Below are 19,726 nucleotides of genomic sequence, written 5' to 3'. Positions count from 1 at the left end.
CCTTCAGTGAGAAACTGCTATTTTAGATAAAATAAGTGTAATGGCTTTAATAATCTTAGGCTTTGACAATATCAGAGAGATGAGTTTCTGGAACACTTTTGCACCTTTTCTCATTAACATTAATTATTACAAGTCAGCGTTTCTCAAATACAGGTGTATAAACCCCTGAGGGGTCCATGAGTGAACTCCAAGATGTCCTCCCTCCTCCCCTTACAGGGACTCCAGAGGCCCTGTACCCCAGGGCTAAGGCAAGCTTACCTCACCTGGTTTCATATGGCTCCCAGAAACAACCAGCAGGACTCTATGGCCCTGAGGCACATGGGTGTCCAGGGAGGCTCCATGCACTGCCCCTGCCTGAACGCTGGCTCTGCAGCTCCACTGGCCAGGAACCGCAACCGATAGGAACTGCAGGGGCAGAACCTGTGAGTGCAATATCAGCGCATGGCACCTCACTTACTGCCCATACACCTCGGGGCCACAGGGATCTGGCAGCCACTTCTTGGGAGCTGTGATAAGCGCTGCCAGCACCTTAAACCCTTCCTGCATCCCAAACCCCACATCCCTGACTCCAACCTAGAGCCCACATCCCCTGCCAGATCCCTCATGCCCCTAGCTCAATCCTCTGCCCCAGCCCAGAATTTCCCACCTACACCCCAAACCTCTCACCCTTGGATCTACACATCCAACTGGAGCCTTCAACCCCTCCCACATTCCAACCTTCTGTGCCAGCCTGGTGACAGTGAGTGAGGTTGTGGAAGACCAAGTGACAGAGGGAGATGGGGTGGGGCAAGCAGCTGTGGGGCTCCCTGAAAAACTAAATCAAAATGAGGGTCGTCAGGTTGCTAAAGCTTGAGAATCACTGTTATAAGTTATTGTGACTTTTTATAAACTTCACTTTCGCTATAAAGTTGGGGTAAATTTGTTCATCCCACCATTACAACAGAACCCACCTTCCCTTTTTCTGACAGAGCTGGTCAGCTCTGACATAGATGTTGCCCTTTTACAGAGGAACTGAGTTTTCTAAAATGAAGATTTTTCTAATATCCCTGTGTCAGTTCAGGGATCATTGTCAAAGGTAGACCTGTTCACATGAATGTTAACAAACAGCAATTAAAAAGGCACAAATACAACTGAATCATACAGCCATTCAGAATCCAAATGAATGATCACAAATATTCTTTCTTCTGTAATTGACTAGCTCGACTATTAATATTTGATTTCATTATGTAGGCACCTAGTATTGACTCCACAGTTATGACAGAGTTCTGAAATAAGCTTAAAATGAACATAAAATCTTGCTTTTCTCTAAATTAAATGTCTTTTTGTTGTGAAATTCCACAAAGTGTTAAACTTTTGAATTTGGCCTTTGAATTTTCTATTTAGATTTTATTTTATTTCTCTTCATAAATTTTCAGAAAAAAGTCCTTCTCAGTCTTACCTTTCGTTGTTGACAGATTTTTTTAAAAAAAGAACCATATAAATACTCTTTTAATTTTGCATTAATTTTAGCCATTACACTTATTCATATGAGCCATAATTGTATGCCCCAGAAATTGATGATTGTGAAAGTTTATTCATTAGACCTGTAAACTTTATGTACATAAATGTTACTACACTAGTGCATTAATTGTTAATGCACCCACACAAAAACTATACACGCACAGACTTTTTGTGCTAGCACACACCCCAAAACTTCTCTGTCAGACAAAATCTTCTCACAGGCAGCTATATTGTATCCTGTGAAGGAGAAGGATTTATGTGCCGCTGAACATAAATATTACGTGCCATTTATGTGAAGCAGCTGGCACACAACCCAGAAGACTTGCTGATGGAAAAAAAATCTTTGTCAGCTGCCGCACTTCTTCCTCCATGGGTCAGCTACTGCCCATCCCTCATTCTCCTGCCTCATCATTCAACTCCCCACCTTCATTTGAGCATTATAACTCCTTAGAAACAAACACACTAAAATCTCAGGGTTATGACACACTTACCACTCACACACTCACAGAAAGCACAGAAACGAAAAGTTTTTTTCTATTCTACCTAGCTATACTGTGTTCATCACTACAGTGACAGTATCTTAAATTACATTACCTTCTCTCTATTCCTCAACCCACAAGCGCTCACCTTACTATCATTACCACGAAAACTATTTACCTCAGATCATGTACTGTAAGTCTGACTCTCATAACTCACTCTGCCAACTCCTCCACAGCCCAAAACACTGTTATGCCAAATATCTACAATGAACAGTATTGTAAGTGGGTAGTTTGGTAGAGGGGTATTGTGAGAGTGCAAAGTTCTGATTGAACTGTCTGTGATGCATGGTAATCATGGGAATGGCATGTGGCTGTGGGTGGAAACATACTGTTAAGTATCTTCACTGTCATTTTCATGTTTTTTGAGAATTTGTCTCAGGTATTCTGTGTGAGTAACAAACCTAACTGCTTGACAAATATGCTCACTCTGTGTGTCTGTGTTTGTTTTCAAATCTTAATACAATTTACAGCAGACAGAAAACACTGCCATGTTTTCACATCTATTAAATTACATTTTCAGGATTAATCCCTTCCATTTTTAATAACTGTTCTTAAAATACATTATACTTTATATATAACAAGTCTTTAATTCACACATAAAAACAACAAAGCAGGAATTATGTTATAAGAAATGTTAAAATAAAATAAATAATAGTATTAATGACATTTAGCACTCTGGCTTATGCATAAACTTTACATTGTCATTAATTCAATGAAATAATAGTGGCTAGTCTCAGTTGTGTTTATCTTTATGGCAGGCTTACATACACCTGCACAGTTCTCTTTCCACGTACACCTGCACAGTTCTCTTTTCATTGCCCCCTGTGATAAGTGATGTGTTTGGTCAGTTGGGCATGTGAGTATTTATATTTAAAATTATTTATAATAAATGTAAAGTCCATTTTTAGAATATCTGGGTAGAAATTAAGCTTGTCTGTCATTGACCAGATGGGAAGTTATTATGTTGCAATATACTATATACACCAGTTCTTGGCTCTTTAAGCCTCTTGTAAATTGAAATGTACAGTGGTGTGACTCACTCAGAGGAAAAATAAAATGTTGCAGACATTCCCTACAGCCACTTAGCTAGCACCAATAAATGCACTGAGAAGTTTTTGCATTGGACATATGGAGAGGCATATGTTCTCCCATCCTCCTCGCTCATATAGCCATGAACATAACACTAGACTCATAAAAAAGAGACAAAAGGTAAACTATATATAAATATCATACATCTACATTTTCAGTTTTGTAATAATAGAATAAAAGAGTGATGGCTTGCAAATAGTAGAGTTATAAGTCCATTAAAAAAACAGTTTAGGAACTATTAAACCAAATCACTAAAAGAACATAAATATTCATTAAAACTACTCACTGAATAGTTTGAGAAATAAATTAGTTATTTTTGTTGGAATTTAACAAGAAAAATAATATGCAAAATTCAATCTTTTTATTAGACACACAGAAGCTAGCAATGATTATTAAAAAAAAGAAAAAATGGAAATTCAAAGAAATATTGTATAAATGAATGAGGACACGTATCTACAATCCTTAAAATATCAAGCTTTCTTCTACCATAGGTTACCTCTAAAACCAACCAGACGTTTAGAGTACATTACTATCAGATTTACACAATTTCTCACCTTTTCATGCCTAACTCCAGTATAGATATGAACCATCATAAGCAACAGACCAGACATCACACTGAAAATCACTGCTGAGATTAACTACATTTCAGTTGCATGGATTCTGCATTTTCATGGAAATAACACTAGCTTAGCTAGAGCAAATACTACTAATAATTATTATTATTTGTTTTGAGAAAGCTGCCAGAGTCCCCATGCTTTATGAAAGTTGGCTTATGAATATGCATATGCAGAATTAAAAGATGTTTTATACAAAGTACATTGTGTGATATATTTTAAAAGCTGTAGTCCACTGAATCTGAATAGGCTATCTGTATCTTTCTTGCATGTGATGTCAGAAATATTAACTGGGAACCTCTTTTATTAGTTCAGGTACTCTAGTAAAAAAAGCCATGAATGATACTTTGGGAACATAATGGTTGGATCAAGTCAATGATTTGCCAATAGGTTGGTGCTGAAACCCATTTTGGACCTGGTACTTTTCCACCCAAGTTGCGAGAAATTTGAATTGAATACAAGAAATTCCTGTCTTGTGGAAAAGGGATCTAAGGAGAGGGGGATATAAGGGGAGGGAGGAAACAATAGGGGAGTGACCAGTTGTCAGCAGACCCCACTTACCACCTACGGTGCCTGCTGGAAATATCTGAGATGAACAGGGGGAAGGATTTGGCCCAAGCTAGGAGGCTACCTAGCTTGTGAAAGAGATGATTAAAACAGCTGTTAGGGTAAGAATGTGCATGTAACAAGTATCTTACTGTATTAGGATTAGCTGATGTGCTATGTTTATTTTGGCTTAGTAACTTACTTTGATTTATATGTATTTCACTTGCAATCACTTAAATCTCTTAAAAAACTCTTATAAACAGCCCAGAGAAAATAATTGTTAGCGTGTGTATTTGCATGCATGCACAATCCATGCATATTTCTCTTTCATTGATAAAGAGGCAAACACATAAGTTTCTGTGTGTAAACTTTTATGCAGAGTAAAATAGATTTATTTGGACTTCTGATCCTCTTTGGGAACTGTATTCCTGGGTGCTGTCAATGGCGCTATAGCCTCACAGAGCTGAGCTGCTTTAGCATCCATGTTGCTTTGCTAGAGGGGCTGTTATCCCAATGCTGTGCCTTAGTTAGCAGCAACCACAGGTTTTGGCCCAGCAGAACGGGGAGGTGGGGCACTGAGAGGGCAGGTAGGCAGGTCCAGTGGTATGACCGGCATACCTTGTGTGATAATCACAAGGGGACCCCCTGCGATCCAACCTGCTCTCACTGCACAATCCAACCATCCAAACTCTAGCTGTGCAAGGCACTAGAAAAACACACTTGTTTTCACTTTTACTACAAATATGAGCACAGCTCTATTTTCAAGATGAAACTCAAGAGGATTAATAAATAGGAGACTTTAATAGTACAGTTCTCTATCGTTTGAATATTTTTTTTACTCTATTATTCACACTTTATACATGATATTGGAAAGAGGAAAACTTTTATAATACAAAAATACTGGGCAAAATATTCACAGCAAAATTGAGAATTCTTTGTCCAGGCTACAAATCAGTGCTACACCGGATTTTCAGAGTAAGTGGTAATACTGCTGCTAAGGACAAGTATTAAGTGTTTTTGGAGTCTAGACATATGGATTGTTTCTGTGTAGACATACCAGCCATGCTGCTGGTGAGGGCTTTGCCCTTTTCCTATCTCCCTACTATTTTCCTGGGCAGGCTTGCCACGGAATTCACTGATTATTTTTCTCCCACACAATGATGAAACAGAAGTCCTGAGTAGTGTTAGAGCAGCTTTCAGCCACTCCTTGTGTGACCATGCATGAAAGCCTAACCCTTCTAACATTACTGGGAATTTTCCTGCTGACTGAAACGGTTCGTATGTAGGGACCACAGGAGCAGCTCCTTACATAAGAAGAATCCTTGGGTAGAGTAAGAAACTATAATAGCTGCTACACTACACTGCTTTTCTCCCTGAAAAGATGTGGTAAGGGTATCTGTTTACCTGGCTGATCTATGGCATAGGTTACATTGTGGGAACTAGCTGAGAATCGGGAGCTACAAGAATGATGATTTTGGCTGTGGTCTTCCTGCAGGCCCTTCCATGTGAGCATAAATTATTTTAAGACTGGAACCAGATTCCTATTATTTTTAGATATGAAAGTATATGTTCTCAGAATAAACATGCAGATTTACAAACATCTAAATTATGAAAAATTAAGGGGAAGGTCTCTTAGAAAATGCTAAAAGCAAAATGTTTATTCTGTGGGGGACAGTGGGGAAGCAGCAAAGGGACTGGAGAGGATTGACAATGGGTATGTGAGACTGTTGGGAGCAAAATTAGAAAAGTAACAACAGCACAGCTTGGAACATATGCTGTGTGATACTTGTCATTATATGCAGTGAAAGAAAAATAATTCATTTGCTTTTAAACATGTAGCAAGTTCCCTAAAAATCAAAGATAACCATTTAGTAGAAAATACTGGCATATTTTTCAAATTATTGTTTGAATATCAAAGTTACTTTTTTGAGCTTGCCTTCTTAATTTTCTACTAAATTAAATGTTATAAAAATCACCTCTGTGCTGATTTACATGACTGTTGACTACTGTATGTTTATATTTTCTTAAAAGCATGAAATATTCCAACATAAAATATACAGCTAAAGAGCTTCAAAATCTGCTGCCTTCTTCATGACCTCTCTTATGACTCATGGAAGTTTAAACAAAACATTTTACATCAGATAAAACTTCCGATAAATTCAGAAAAGTGCTTATCTATTTTTTCAACCGACGTTTAACTAAATTTATTCAGGAACACTATCAGCAAAATATCACAACAATATGTGACTAGTATTAACTCTTCAATTTGTTTCTTATTTATATCAATAAGAGATACTCACATAAGTAAAGGATGAAAAAATGGTTTTATGCAGGACAGCCAGTGGAGTGGGTGATTGATACTTGGTTTGCAGAAATCTGAGGGAAGTAGCTCACCAAAACCATTCTGAAACGTTCTGGAAAAATACATAGTTATGAATTAAAAAGACTAACATTTTCTTTAAGAACAAATAGGAAACTTTAAGTTAAATTACAAAGAACTAAAATGTTTGTTTAAAAGTATGTTCAAAATTATTTATGTATTCCTGTTTGATATTTAGAAATATTTTACTTTTTTCACGGTGGAGTTTTATACATAATTACTTCTGTAACAGACAGATAAATACACTGGTTTCATTATATAGTTATTTTTAAACAGACTCTTTTCAACACAAGATCACGGATTAAAAATAGACTAAATAACCAAACTAAGTTTTTGTTTTGCTTTGTTATTTGTTTCCATTACCCTTTTCTTTACAGATAATCTGCAGGATATTTTATCAAGATTATGACTACACTCAGCAGGACCAATAACTTCTAGGTATTGCTTTTGACATATGTCCTTATATACTTGTTACTATACCTACTTGGGATAAAATCAAGCAAATTCAGGGTCAGAATCTTTGGACATGCTTTACTGGCTCAAAAGACATGGAAAGTTAGCTGAGACAAATAGCTGGGACTTCCAATACAAGATCGCAGTAAATCTGGCATAGATGTCTCTCGGTCCCCCATTCATGGCCTTCCCAGTATAGATTAGGGTGACTAGATGCCAAATGTGAAAAACCAGAAAAGAAGTGGAGCTAACAGAGGCCCATAGGAGTCACAGCCCCAAATATTAGGATTATCTTTACAAAACTGAGACATCTGTTCACCATAACATAAGGAGGTATTCTAGAGAGAAAGAAGGATGTTGCCAGATTGCACTGGAGGTCCCACTAGTGCTAGCACATATTAGAGCAGCCCTATGACTGCTTAAACACATGCCTGGGGAACAAGTCCCTTTGCTTCCTCCTACTCATATCTCATGTGTCAGCACAGCTCCAGCACACTTGACCGGATGTAGGTCATTCTTTCTACTTCATAGCTCATATGTATTCTCATTTCAAATTTTCACTTACAATTTTTAATATTTCTTTTTCACACATGCTCTTTTGCCTTTTTTCCCCCTGCATCTGAAACTGTTTCTCTCTGGTCTTTGCTGTTCTATAAGAAAGAGCTAGGATTTTCTAAAATGACTTACAGACATCATTCAGATGCCTTTGAAAATCCTATTCTATATAATTAGTATTAGCTTGCAAAATCAGTCATACTAGGTTCATTTTCTCACTGAAATAACTCCATTAAGTCAAATTCTGTTGCTAAGTACCTTTTGCACTGACACAGAAGAGAAAAGACACTTAAAGTCACCTTCTGTAAATTAGGGAAGATTTTCATGGAAGAGGGGAATCTTTGGTTGGCATAAAACTGACAGTACAGCACCAGCTCCCCTAACTTGACCTATGGGACAGAATGAGGCATTCCCACAGTCAGAAGGGGTAGAACCCTGAAGACTAACATAACTACTACAGCTGGCATAACTCAGAGCAGCTTATATATGCTTTAAACAACACCAAAGCTGGTTCTCTTTCCTCTGCCGTGTCAAGGGTGAACTTAGTGCTGCTCAGGACCTCAGGAACTGACTTCAATGTAGTTACACCTGAGGTACAGATACATTGTTGATAAAGTCACTCCCTGGTTTTTAATGAGTCCCCACACACTTTAAATAAATCCATCTTTTCCATCCATGAGCAAAGAGGTGAAACATAACGCTCATCCTGAATTTCTTAGGTGGAAGGGGAAATTAAATCAATCAGGGCCTAATCTTACTCCAAAAATAAAGGGAATTTTGCCACTGACTATACATTGAACATGATCAAGTATCTTTGAGTGGAAATAGGGGCATGTAATAAACAAGGCACATTGCAAAACAGTAAGGAATCACTATAACAGTAACATTTGAGCTTCCTCAGTAACACACATTCAGTCTTCTGAAGGCTAAATATAAGAATGTAGTGTGGATAATGGAAAATAACATTTCCACAAGGAAAACACAGATATTTCAAAATATTGGCACTATCAAGGACAAACTCATACTTTATAGCCGCATATAAAATATATATTTTTCCAATTTAGCGAAAAATACTATTATAGCTCTCAAAGAATCTGCAATAATTAGAAATACCAATTATTTACACTGATAGAAACAAGACTCCTTAATGGAAATCATGATTGATAAAGTCTGCATAGTAGTAAGAGGCCACATTTTCTTTGCTGATAGAATATGAGGTGTTGGGGAGATTTCTGGAATACAGCACTTTGTTAAATACAGTCCTTCAGAGCTCTCTTAATGTCAAGCAGGTGACAGAGATTTTGGATTCTGAGTTATGAGGTTTGGGAGTGCAAACTTCTAGGCAGATTTCAAAATTGATGTGGAAACCTGTGATTGCTTTATGGAAGCACATTGTCTAAATGTAACACCATCTTTAAATATTACAAAGAATGAAGTATTTGCTAATAATGCAATAATCCTTTGCTGCCAGCAGTTCTCAGTGTCCACTGCTGGCAATATAATTCTTGCCAGAAAGAAAATCTAACTCTGTGCCAGACAGTTTAATTCAACTACTCTTCTGACAGAAGCATAGTAATAGCTAGTAGAAAAGTTGTTTTGACTATAAGATATATTAAAGCAGCTGCCTATAGTCTCAATGCGGTGAACAGCATCTGTGAGAGTATTTAATACCACAGCAAGATCCCAAGTTACAGTAGTTTTATTCTCCCTTGGAGTATGACAAGGTGAGAATTGATCTTGCAAGCTTCAATGCAGGTGTGAAATGATGAGATGCCTACATGATACTAATGGTGTTTCCTTGTAGATTTTGAAGGACTTGGTAAGATAAACAATTTAAAATTATGGATAATATGCAGTTGCATGAGTTGTAACTTGTTTTTCTTTTTAAAAAACCTTCCAACTGCTAAAAAGAATGACAATTATTTTTACTTAACATATTAGAAAAGAAAAAAGAAAAGAAAAGAATCTCTAAATACTCCTCTCAGCGGTCATGCTATCATCCTCAAGTTTTAATTTGTAATAACACCTCTTGAAGGCTAATGCATGAATAACAGAAGAAGGGCAATTAGATCTTTTCATCATCTTCAGCAGCAGAAGAAACTTCTGACTGTCAGCATGAGGCAACTGAAAATTTCTCTGCTCTAAGCGACCCTGTGTATATCACAGAGAGTAGTCTCTATTTTGAAGGTTTAAGTAGGACTTGAGCTGTGCACAGACCTTGTGCTGGCCACTTGAATAGGAGAGAATTTTACTCTGTAAGCAAAGAAAGGAATTAAGGGCACAATGAAATCCAGTTATCCACTGCCCTATCAAGATACTGGTATGGCTATGGTCTGAAGAAGTGGGTCTGTCCCACCAAAGTTCACCTAAGAAATTATTTTGTTAGTCTTTAAAGTGCTACTTGACTCCCTTTTTTTTGATAGTATATAGACTAGCATGGCTCCCTCTCTGTTATTATTCCGCCAAGGATCACTAAAAGCAAATTCTTGTCATTTGTGAAAACTGTTAAGGGAATTCTTCATATCTGAGTGTTTCAAAACATCACGAGAATGTTTAGCTGAAAACACCTTTTCCCTGATGTGCTTTATTGATTTAAGTGCACGTCTCAGCTCTTCACAGAAATGCAGATGGTAATTACTATTACTTGTCAAGTTGTTCATATCTGATTGCTGAGATGTGGCTTGGTCATGGTGGACCCACTGTAATCAACTTTAGAGGCTGGCAGGCTGCATTGTATTTGGTCTTGTTTACATTGTAAGAGGATAATCCATGAAGAATTATCTCCTGTGTTTGGAACTGTTAGTAATTGGAGGCAGAGAAGAACAAAATGATCTGCCCTCTGCTGCTGTCTTGACAGAAGTACCATTTAACCAGATCATTTTGAAATGCAGCTAATGAACTGGATAAGATATTGACAGAGTTCATTAAAATGACATTTTAGTATACTACAAAAATATAGTTTATAAATGTTATATTTTGTGGTAATCTGCAGAATGAAAAAAGTGTTTTTAAAACTACTCAGAGGACACAAACTTTCTCTGGTTCAATCCTGTAACTTGAGTGCCTTCCAAGAAGTGTTGCATGACTGCAATGACTTTTGAAGCCTGAAAGGTTTAAAGACAAAATTCTGTGATGCCTGGTTTGAGATCCCTAACTCTCTATTTGGATTATTTTTGATTAATTTGAACGTCTGATCGATTTTGTGCTTTTAAAAGGCAACTGCCACTATTTCTCGAGAAATACAGCCTGTATTTATATGATTTCCCGGTTTTCTTTTTTTTTTGTTTTGTTTTTGCTTTTTTTTTTTTTTTTAAAGCAGACTAAATAAACAAATTCCATTATTTGGCTTCATATTGATATCCTCATGGCTCATCAGCAGGCTTGGAACCTTTAGACTTGCTGCACAGATCTCTGCAACCTGAGCTAATAGAGTACCTGACAATAAGCAACAGGCATCATCCTCTACAGTTGCACCAGCAATGGAAGTCAAAGAATCAAACCATTTGCAAGCAGGCTGACAGCAGAGGAATGGTGAAATTCAGGAATACTGCCTTCTATTCCAGGAGAGTGTACTCAAGTGGGGCAAAGATTCTTCTGCCAGACTAAACAAACACAATTCTTTCAGTCTTCCTATAGGTCATGTTTTATAGATCTTGAAGCATTTTGCATTCTTGTTACTGTTCTCTGGACATTTTTCAATTTGTCCACATTTTTCTTGAAATGTAGCTGCCCAAACTGGACATAATACTTTTTGTGTCCTGCTAATATATCACAGAATGACATTTGCCTCTTTTTTGCAACAGTGTTATGGTCTTAACTTTTACATCTTCTTGAAAACTGAAAAAAAGAAGTCATTAAACACCTCCCTCATTTCCACACTTTCTGTTATTGTCTCTTCTTTGCTGATTAGTGTGCCTAACTTGTCCCTGGTCTTCCTCTTGATTCTATTCCATTTGTAAAATGTCTTGTTGGTATCCTTTATGTTGCTAAATTAATTTAAACTCAGTTTTTACCTAGGTCTTTCTCATTTGACCCGTACGTACTTGTGTTGCTTATATTCATCCTTTGTAATTTGATTTAGTTTCCACTTTTTGTAGGACTCTTATTTTTAGATCATTGAAAATCAGCTTGTTAAGCACAGGGTAAGTCCTTCTGGGTATGTCTAAACAGCAGCTGATGTCTACAGCTGACCTGTTCTAGCTGACTTGGGCTCATAGAGTTCAGCTTAAAGAGTTGTATCACTGCAGTGTAGGCTTCCAGGTGCTGTCTGGTGCCTGGGCTCTAGGACCCTGCAGGAAGGTTTTTATTCACTATGTAGATATATCCTCTGAGCCCTGGTAGCCCTGTGCTGGATCATGTTCAGTTTCTGAGGGAATGGTGCATGTGTAGTCTGATCATGTGTAACAGCTGTGGAACATGAAGATGTAGACTTTGGAGACTACAGCTGTTAAATTTAAAGAAACCTCTACTATGTCGAAACTTTGCTATTTTAAAGGCTTATAATTTGGGCATATATATTTGAACAGACTTCTACTGAAAATTGTAAGGGGTCATAACTTTGACACAGAAAACACCACTGCCAAATTTCATATTCTTTCCTTCAACGTATATGGGTGCTACAGCATTCAGATAAATGGTCTGAAGAAATATTTAAAATGGAGAAAAGAATGTATATTCCCTTAGTCTTGTTTTCTGAAATGGCTAAATCATTTTGGCTTTTATTTTCCAAAACAATTCAACCTGAGAAAGACATCTGTCATACAAAATTTCAGCCCAAACAGCAAAAGTTGTGCAAAGTTATAAGCAGCAGAAGATAAGATCTTATCAAGGGAAGTGTTGAGCAACTTTAATAATAGGTAGTGCTACCACCCCTGCCTGTAACGCATTTAGTCTCTCTGCTCTTCACTGACTGCACGAATAATGTCTCAGAGTTTACTGTGGTACTATCTTAATGCAGACAATAACCCATATTTATTAAAATTTATTAATTAGTTAAGTAGTCACCACATTTCCAAGATTGGTTTACATCTGACATTCAGAAACTCAATGTTATACTTTTGTACATATTGGAAAGAAGATATGTCTCTGTCCCCAGACACATTCATGTTTATGTCTACAGGTGAGAAATAAAGTATTACATTTGGTTATATTGTAGCTATAACCAAGAAAGGATTTATGTAATATATACTTAGCTTTTATCAGATTACTCAAATTATCAAATTAAAAAATTAATAATTTTAATTAATTTATAATTAAAATATTTTAATAATTAAAAATTAAATAATTCAAAAACTCAAATTACCAAATTGAGTTACTATATCCAAATCCTTGCTCCATACTTCTGGAGACACTTAATATTTTCATATAATAAACCTTCAAAGAATCATCTTAAATTCTGACATGAAATTTGTGTAAACATTGATTTTTTCTGTAGTTGCCAGTTAAAGGGGGAAAAAAAGAACCAAGTAATGTTTTAATGATTCAGTGCCAACATTTCTGCTGACGTTGTCAAATCACCAGCAGAGAATTCCTCTGGCACAGGGAAACTCAATTTTGTCATAAATGTGCTGGATCTGGACCCTGTGCCTACCGCCCCCTCCTTCCTGGCATGCAGAGCATGCCAGAGGAAGGTAAAGGCCATGGCAGAGTTCTATTCTGCTCCACCTATCCGCCACTCATGTGGGATCCCTTGAAGACCTTAAACTGGATGTTAGAGCTGCTTGCTACAGTTTTAAGTGGTGATGGAGTTAGAGTTTGTCCCAGTGATCAAAGAGCTCTGGCACTAGAGAGAGTCTGCCATAAACCCAGTCTTCTGAAAATATGTACAGGATTATTTTCTTTCTCAACCATGTATTTTATTTATACTTAAATAACCTAAGACACAATCTTCAGTTCCCTAAAATGATATTTATTAGTATGCTGTTCCTTGTGACAGCTTAGAATTCATCAAATGAAACTATTGGACAAATAGCTAGGATACAATTTTCTTCCTTTAGTAATACCCTGAATAGACCAACATTCATTGGGTGGACAAGTAAGAGAGGTATCAAGATTATATTAAGTCTGGTGACAGCAGATAGTTCTTGCTTATGACAAGAGAACAGGATGCTTAATTTAAAAAAAATATATATATTCCAAATTTGGGCCTTGGTAATTGTGAGAATCATAATGTTGACATTCTTGTATTGTCTTTAAGGAAGCATATTGCATAAATACCCGCTTTTCAGTAAAGGAGAGGTATGCCTCTCTCTCTCTTAGGCCAGGTCTACACTACAGGAATAAGTCGATTTCAGATATGCAAATCTAGCTACAGCAACTGTGAAGCTAGGATAGACATACCTGAAATTGACTTACCTGACAGTCTTTACTGGGGGAGGTCAGTGGAACCTCCCTTACTCCTCATGAGAGCAAGAAGTAAAGGGTTCAACTGCCAAACCAGACCAAAACTGAACTCCAGAAGATCGATCCTGACTAAGTTGGTCTTCCACATAGTTTTGGCAAGCCCCCAGTAAGTGTTTAAAAAATTGAACAATCTTTTATGTTTTGACAGAAGTGCTTTGTGGGTTGTTTTTTTTTTTGGGAATCTTTCTAATGGATAATAAAAATGAGTAAAATTGCAAATGGATATCGTAATAGCAGAAAATAGTCATTGTAATGCAATGGGCATGACCTCAAAATTTAAGACACAGACTACTATTTGATTAAATGTGTTCATATTTTTGTAGGGCTGTAGTATATTTAATTAAAAATAAACACATTCTACTGTCTAATCTATAATATTTAAAATTAGGTGGGGCTCATGCTACCCAGAAACCTGTTTTTTAAGTTTTCTGTAGGTTTCGTTTTTAATTATAGAGCTGTGTGGATGTTGATTCACACACACTGATTTTGGGATCTAATAGTGCCTTTGACTGTTGCACTGCCCCGCCCTGCACCAGGCCCAGGGCTCATATACTGTTACTTGTTTGCCCAGCCTGCTAACAGGCAGCTGAGCCTTCCTGTGGCTGCTGCCCTGCCCCAGGGCTTCTATACAGACTAACAGCAACGAAGGGTCCTGTGGCACCTTTACAGACTAACAGAAAAGTTTTGAGCATGAGCTTTCATGAGCACCTGATGAAGTGAGTCTGTGCTCATGAAAGCTCATGCTCAAAACTTTTCCATTAGTCTATAAAGGTGCCACAGGACCCTTTGTTGCTGTTACAGATCCAGACTAACACGGCTTCCCCTCCGATACTATACAGACTGTGTGTGCTCTGCCCTGCCGCAGGGGCTGAGCCTGTCTAATTGATTGCAGCCCCACCCTGACCTAAGGCTGGGCTTATACAGTGACTGCTTGGGCTGTGGCCCGGCCCTGTCCTAGGGCCTGGGCACATATACTGCATGCAGACCCATTAAAAGGGACTGGGCCCTACAGACACTGCTGCCTGCTCAGAACCAGGTGGCACCTAGACTTTGGAGAGGTGATGTGGCCCTCTCCACCTCAGAGGGGGCACACAGTCCTGGGCAACAGCTCTACACCCTCATACTTACTCATATAGATTCTTCAGAGGTGCTGTTAAAATGGCAAGTACAGAGAGCAGATTGTTGCAGTGGTTGTGTATTTTATAAATCTTGGCATCTTTGTCCTCATGTGGATTCAAAAGTTCCTGCACTGAGTTGCAAACTGACCACAGCATATTCTCAGTAGATATTAAAATTGATGTAATATCAAGTCTGTTGGGGGAAAAAAATGAATGAAAGCATCAGCCACAGCAGTAGTCTGATGGTGAAATCTCATCTACATTATCAATGCACTTTCCTGCAATAAAGAAAATATAAATTTCTTATTTGAAACAGCTGGAAATATTACATGACGTAAAGGAACACAGTAATAATATATGCTTCAAAGTAATGCACAATAAGTTTCTGATCAGAAGAATAATTTTATTCAGTTTTCTTAATAAACAATAGCTGACATGGCACATCAAGATGAAGCCATATTTCTCTCTTTTCAATCGTTGCTCCTGCTATTTCTCTTTAACATCCAGCCCTTAGCCCTCTGCCTCACAACTCCCTTCGTACTGCCATGTCAGAGTTGCTACTTATTTGCTACTCCTCCCTTGTCTCTTTCTATCCCACTGCCCCATCCTCTCCCAATTTCACAACATTGTGCAGAAACAGATACTTTGGAGTCCTGATATGACCAATCTCTGATACCAGATGCTATATAACAACTGCAAAATAACTTGCTGGTACAGGAAAACAGTAGCAAAGGACACATGATGGCATATATAATATTGGCTGAGGTACAGGAGAATAAGCCCCTGATTTTGCAATTAACTTGGTTAGGTCCAGTGATGGTATCTCCAAAACAAATATGTGGACAGACTTGGCAATGGGTTTTGTTGCAAGGAAAAGTTCCAGGATTAGTATTATTGTGGTACAGTAGGTTAGGTGGTTGTCTGTAGGGTTCTCTCCTATAGACGAAATTCTAACCGAATGAAGATTCTCACTATCAACCACAGTCTAGAGGGTTCTCTTCCTGATTCTCTTGAGATTAATTTAAATCTGATTATTACCATGGACTGTCCCACTTCCAGAAAAAAAGAGGGCATGCTTCAGTAAAAAGCAGGGGGAAAGAATCAGTTCGCTTTACTGATTGCCCTAACTGAACAGGAGAATGGGAGAGGAAAAATAAGGTATTAGAACAAGTTTACCACAGGAGCTGCCTACCTTTTCTCTGCTTTTAGACAAAGCTCTTAGTCCAGAAAAGTTTAGGAATCTCATAGGTCAGTCTTCAGCTGAGCACTTGCCTGTCCTGGAGTTGTGGATAAATTTGTGGATAATTCCTTTGATTTCCACTGAACCTCACCTGAACCTGCAACTCTCATCTGCATTTCTTTTCGTCTGTTCAGCCACAGCTTGGACCCCTTTACATCTGACTTCATGCCTACTGGCTTATATGGCAGCTTTACAACCCCTATGATATTCTGCTTGATCAAATAGTACTTGAAGCCTAACAAAAACTTGGTTCCCTGATGAATTCCCTGATGAATTCCATTAAAGTAATCCTTATAGGAATGATATAACATTTATAAACTTATATTTTTATTCACTTATTCCTATATTTTATATTTTTATTTATTGAAAATCAGGTGAATGAAAGCAAAACACATCATATTCTGAGAACACATGCAGTTTATCCACAAAATATGCCTGTTAATCAGAAATACAATTACCTTATCTGTGGAGTTCTCTTGTAACTTGGATGGGCCTGAGAATATCTGCAGGCCAGCACAGCCAAAGATTTCTCCAGCACTTCTTTTAGAATCTCCTGAGCTAACTTGGGAGGTAGAATAGTCCAAAGATCATGATGGAGAGCACAGCAGAAATAATTCCACATCTGGACAGAGAATGAGCATCTTTCCCCCTGGCAAAACCACCACAGATTAAACAATAGAAACACATCTTCCAAAATGTCAGCTTAGTTCCTGTGATTCTAATTAGTTCAGGCTGAAAGGAAATAGCTCAAGAGTTTGAGACATTAGATGACCTAAAAAGATCCTTGACAAGATGTAAAACAACTTTATTAATGTAGAAACATGTTTCTTTTCAGTTGCGAAACCAAAACTCTATCCCAAAGCCAAACCACAAACATGTGACTCACTATATCCTTAATTAACCTAATTCTGACCTATTGTTTTAATTTTACTTTAAAACTACATACAGTATTTTGCAATCACTAAACTAACCAGATTAGTTTAATATACTGGCTACCTCATCTTAAACAAGAACCTAACTATTTAAATTACTTGAGTATGTGTATTTCCTGAGATCCACAGTAACCACTGTCACATTTCTATGAATTTTTAGTTGCATATAAGTAAAATGAAAAAACAGCCATTCTACAAAACTCCTTACTATATATATGCAGTGACATTGGCTGTTAGGAAACAATTTAAAAGCTTTTCGATATTTCACTATTGCATTTTAGTAACTATACTAGAAACAAAACCCAAGGATAGTGTGATTTTTAACACAGTTTTAAGACCATGGCAGATGTATGCATACTGGTGAAGTTGTTATACTTTTGTACAAGCCAAACAAACTGCTTATTGTAAAGTCCTGGTTTTCTTATATAAAATAAACCTGAGCTACTATGGGTTAATTATATTGGAAAAATATTACAAAAAGTAGAACTTTATTCATGGAGATCTTTGGGTAGCATGCTTGCTAGACAAATAATAGCTCAAATGTTCATATATACTGTTTGTAACTGTGTGCTTTGGTATCTTATGGTCTCCTAATTATGAGGTTCACTATTCTAGATTGCTTCCAGGAGGAGGCAAAAATGTGCAAATATTTCTACTAAATATTTTCTTTTTTTCGTACAAATATACCTCTTGCATTCATAGAATAAGTACATTAAGGACGGAATAATTAGCTTAGCTTCCATTCCTAATGGAGACTCATGGTTTTTTTGGCCAGTTTTAGGTCTTCAGACATCAAATTAAAATCAGAAAATAATAAAAATGTAGGTTTCATATAGAAACAAAGACTTTATAGATGAATTTTCTAGTTGTAACATTATGTATAGGCCATGTCTACATGGCCCCTGTCTGAAGCCCCACTGCCAGCAGAACTATGCAAAGCAGGTTTCTGGAAATTGCAAATGGCTTCCCATTTGCACAGCTGTGCGAGATCTTGCTGTCGGCAGAGGGTGGTGCCGGCAGTAAACATGCCATGTGGATGTGCCTCTGCCAACTAAAACCCCTCTTTCATCAGTCCCCTATAACTGAAATTTTTCGGACATAAGGGACTGGTGAAAGAGAGGGGTTTCACCAGCAGAGGCACATCCACATGGCACGTTTACTGCTGGGACCCCGCTCTCTTGACAGCAAGATCTCACACAGCTATGCAAATGGGAAACCATTTGCAATTTCCAGAAACCTGCTTAGCGTAGCTCTGCCGGCAGTGAGGCTGAAGACCAGGGCTGTGTAGGTTGGCCATAATGTTTTATTAAGTATCTGGATGCTTGAGAATCTTGTTAATTTTTTCTTGCCTATTAGCTTTTAACTGAATGTAAGTTTTTACTATTACACTTATTCTATAATGTTCTGTTAATTTTAGATAATCTTAGAGTGTTAAATTTAATAATGTATCTTTGTTTCATGCTGAGCCTCTAAAACAGAAGCAATAGAGTTTTGGTTAAAGATTTATATGAGATCCATTCCCTTTTGCTGACCTGTTTTTCTGTTGGTTACCATTCAACTAGTAACCATCTGTTATTTTTGTAGGCTTTGTGCAATGTAAACAGATGTGAGCTTTTGTTTAGATTATATATCAGGAAACAAGCAGCTGGGCTTTATTACATAAGCCACTCAATATTATCTTTGAACAGACAATGCTTTATTCCTTGGATATTAGAAAACATTAAGTTCCTAGAATGGCAGCAGATGTCTGCTACACTACAAGCTCAATTCTCAAATGTAATCTGGATAGCTGGCCTGGTGGCATAGCGGGTGTTCAGTGTATTCCATCAGTGAGCTACTGCACTGTATAATTGTCACTCTCTTACATTTTCAAGTGTTAAGTACTTTATGGTGATAATCTACTTTGCCTTTGGTCCAGATCTCACATACATGAACACATATTGGTCCACATCTGGTGACATCATTACTGAACGTTTACAAGATACATGTCCATGTGAACAGAATAGAGCCCTTTACCCTACAGTTAAAATCAGACAGCTTGCTTTTCTCTTGATCCAACCCACTGCTCTTTCATATCAGTTGGATTAAGGAAGAGGTATAATAAGAGTGTGTGAGATAGCCTGATGTTCAAAAACATTTGAAAATTGAACTATTTTTACCTTCACCATGAAGAAAAGCAGTATCTCTTAATTTTACTGTGTATAAACAACTAGTAATAGTAGTAGGCATCCTTCAGTCTGCATAGACTATGGATCGCGCCCTTTATAGTTTCAACTGAGGACTTCATTTACAGCATCTACTGTGACTATGAAGACCCACACGAGAGTGACAGTCCTTGCTGCATCTCTTGCAGATGTG

The 19,726-nt window shown here is 37.5% G+C and overlaps 1 protein-coding gene across 5 annotated transcripts in view; it reads right to left on the bottom strand.

Moving 5' to 3' along the window:
• Positions 1–19,726, bottom strand: part of KIAA0825 (KIAA0825 ortholog) — a 393,823-nt gene that overhangs the window by 238,035 nt on the left and 136,062 nt on the right. For all 5 annotated transcript variants that reach the window (XM_074995322.1, XM_074995323.1, XM_074995321.1 and 2 more), the window contains 3 exons: positions 16,895–17,085; positions 15,207–15,389; positions 6,589–6,702 (listed from right to left, as the gene is read on the bottom strand). In XM_074995322.1, coding sequence (XP_074851423.1) covers positions 6,589–6,702; positions 15,207–15,389; positions 16,895–17,085 — 488 coding nt within the window. The remainder of the gene's footprint in view (positions 1–6,588; positions 6,703–15,206; positions 15,390–16,894; positions 17,086–19,726) is intronic.

Source organism: Carettochelys insculpta, chromosome 5, assembly GCF_033958435.1.
Source record: "Carettochelys insculpta isolate YL-2023 chromosome 5, ASM3395843v1, whole genome shotgun sequence".
Taxonomy (NCBI): Eukaryota; Metazoa; Chordata; order Testudines; family Carettochelyidae; genus Carettochelys; species Carettochelys insculpta.
The sequence above is the reverse complement of the archived record's forward strand: the minus strand, read 5'-3'. Positions and strand labels throughout refer to the sequence as shown.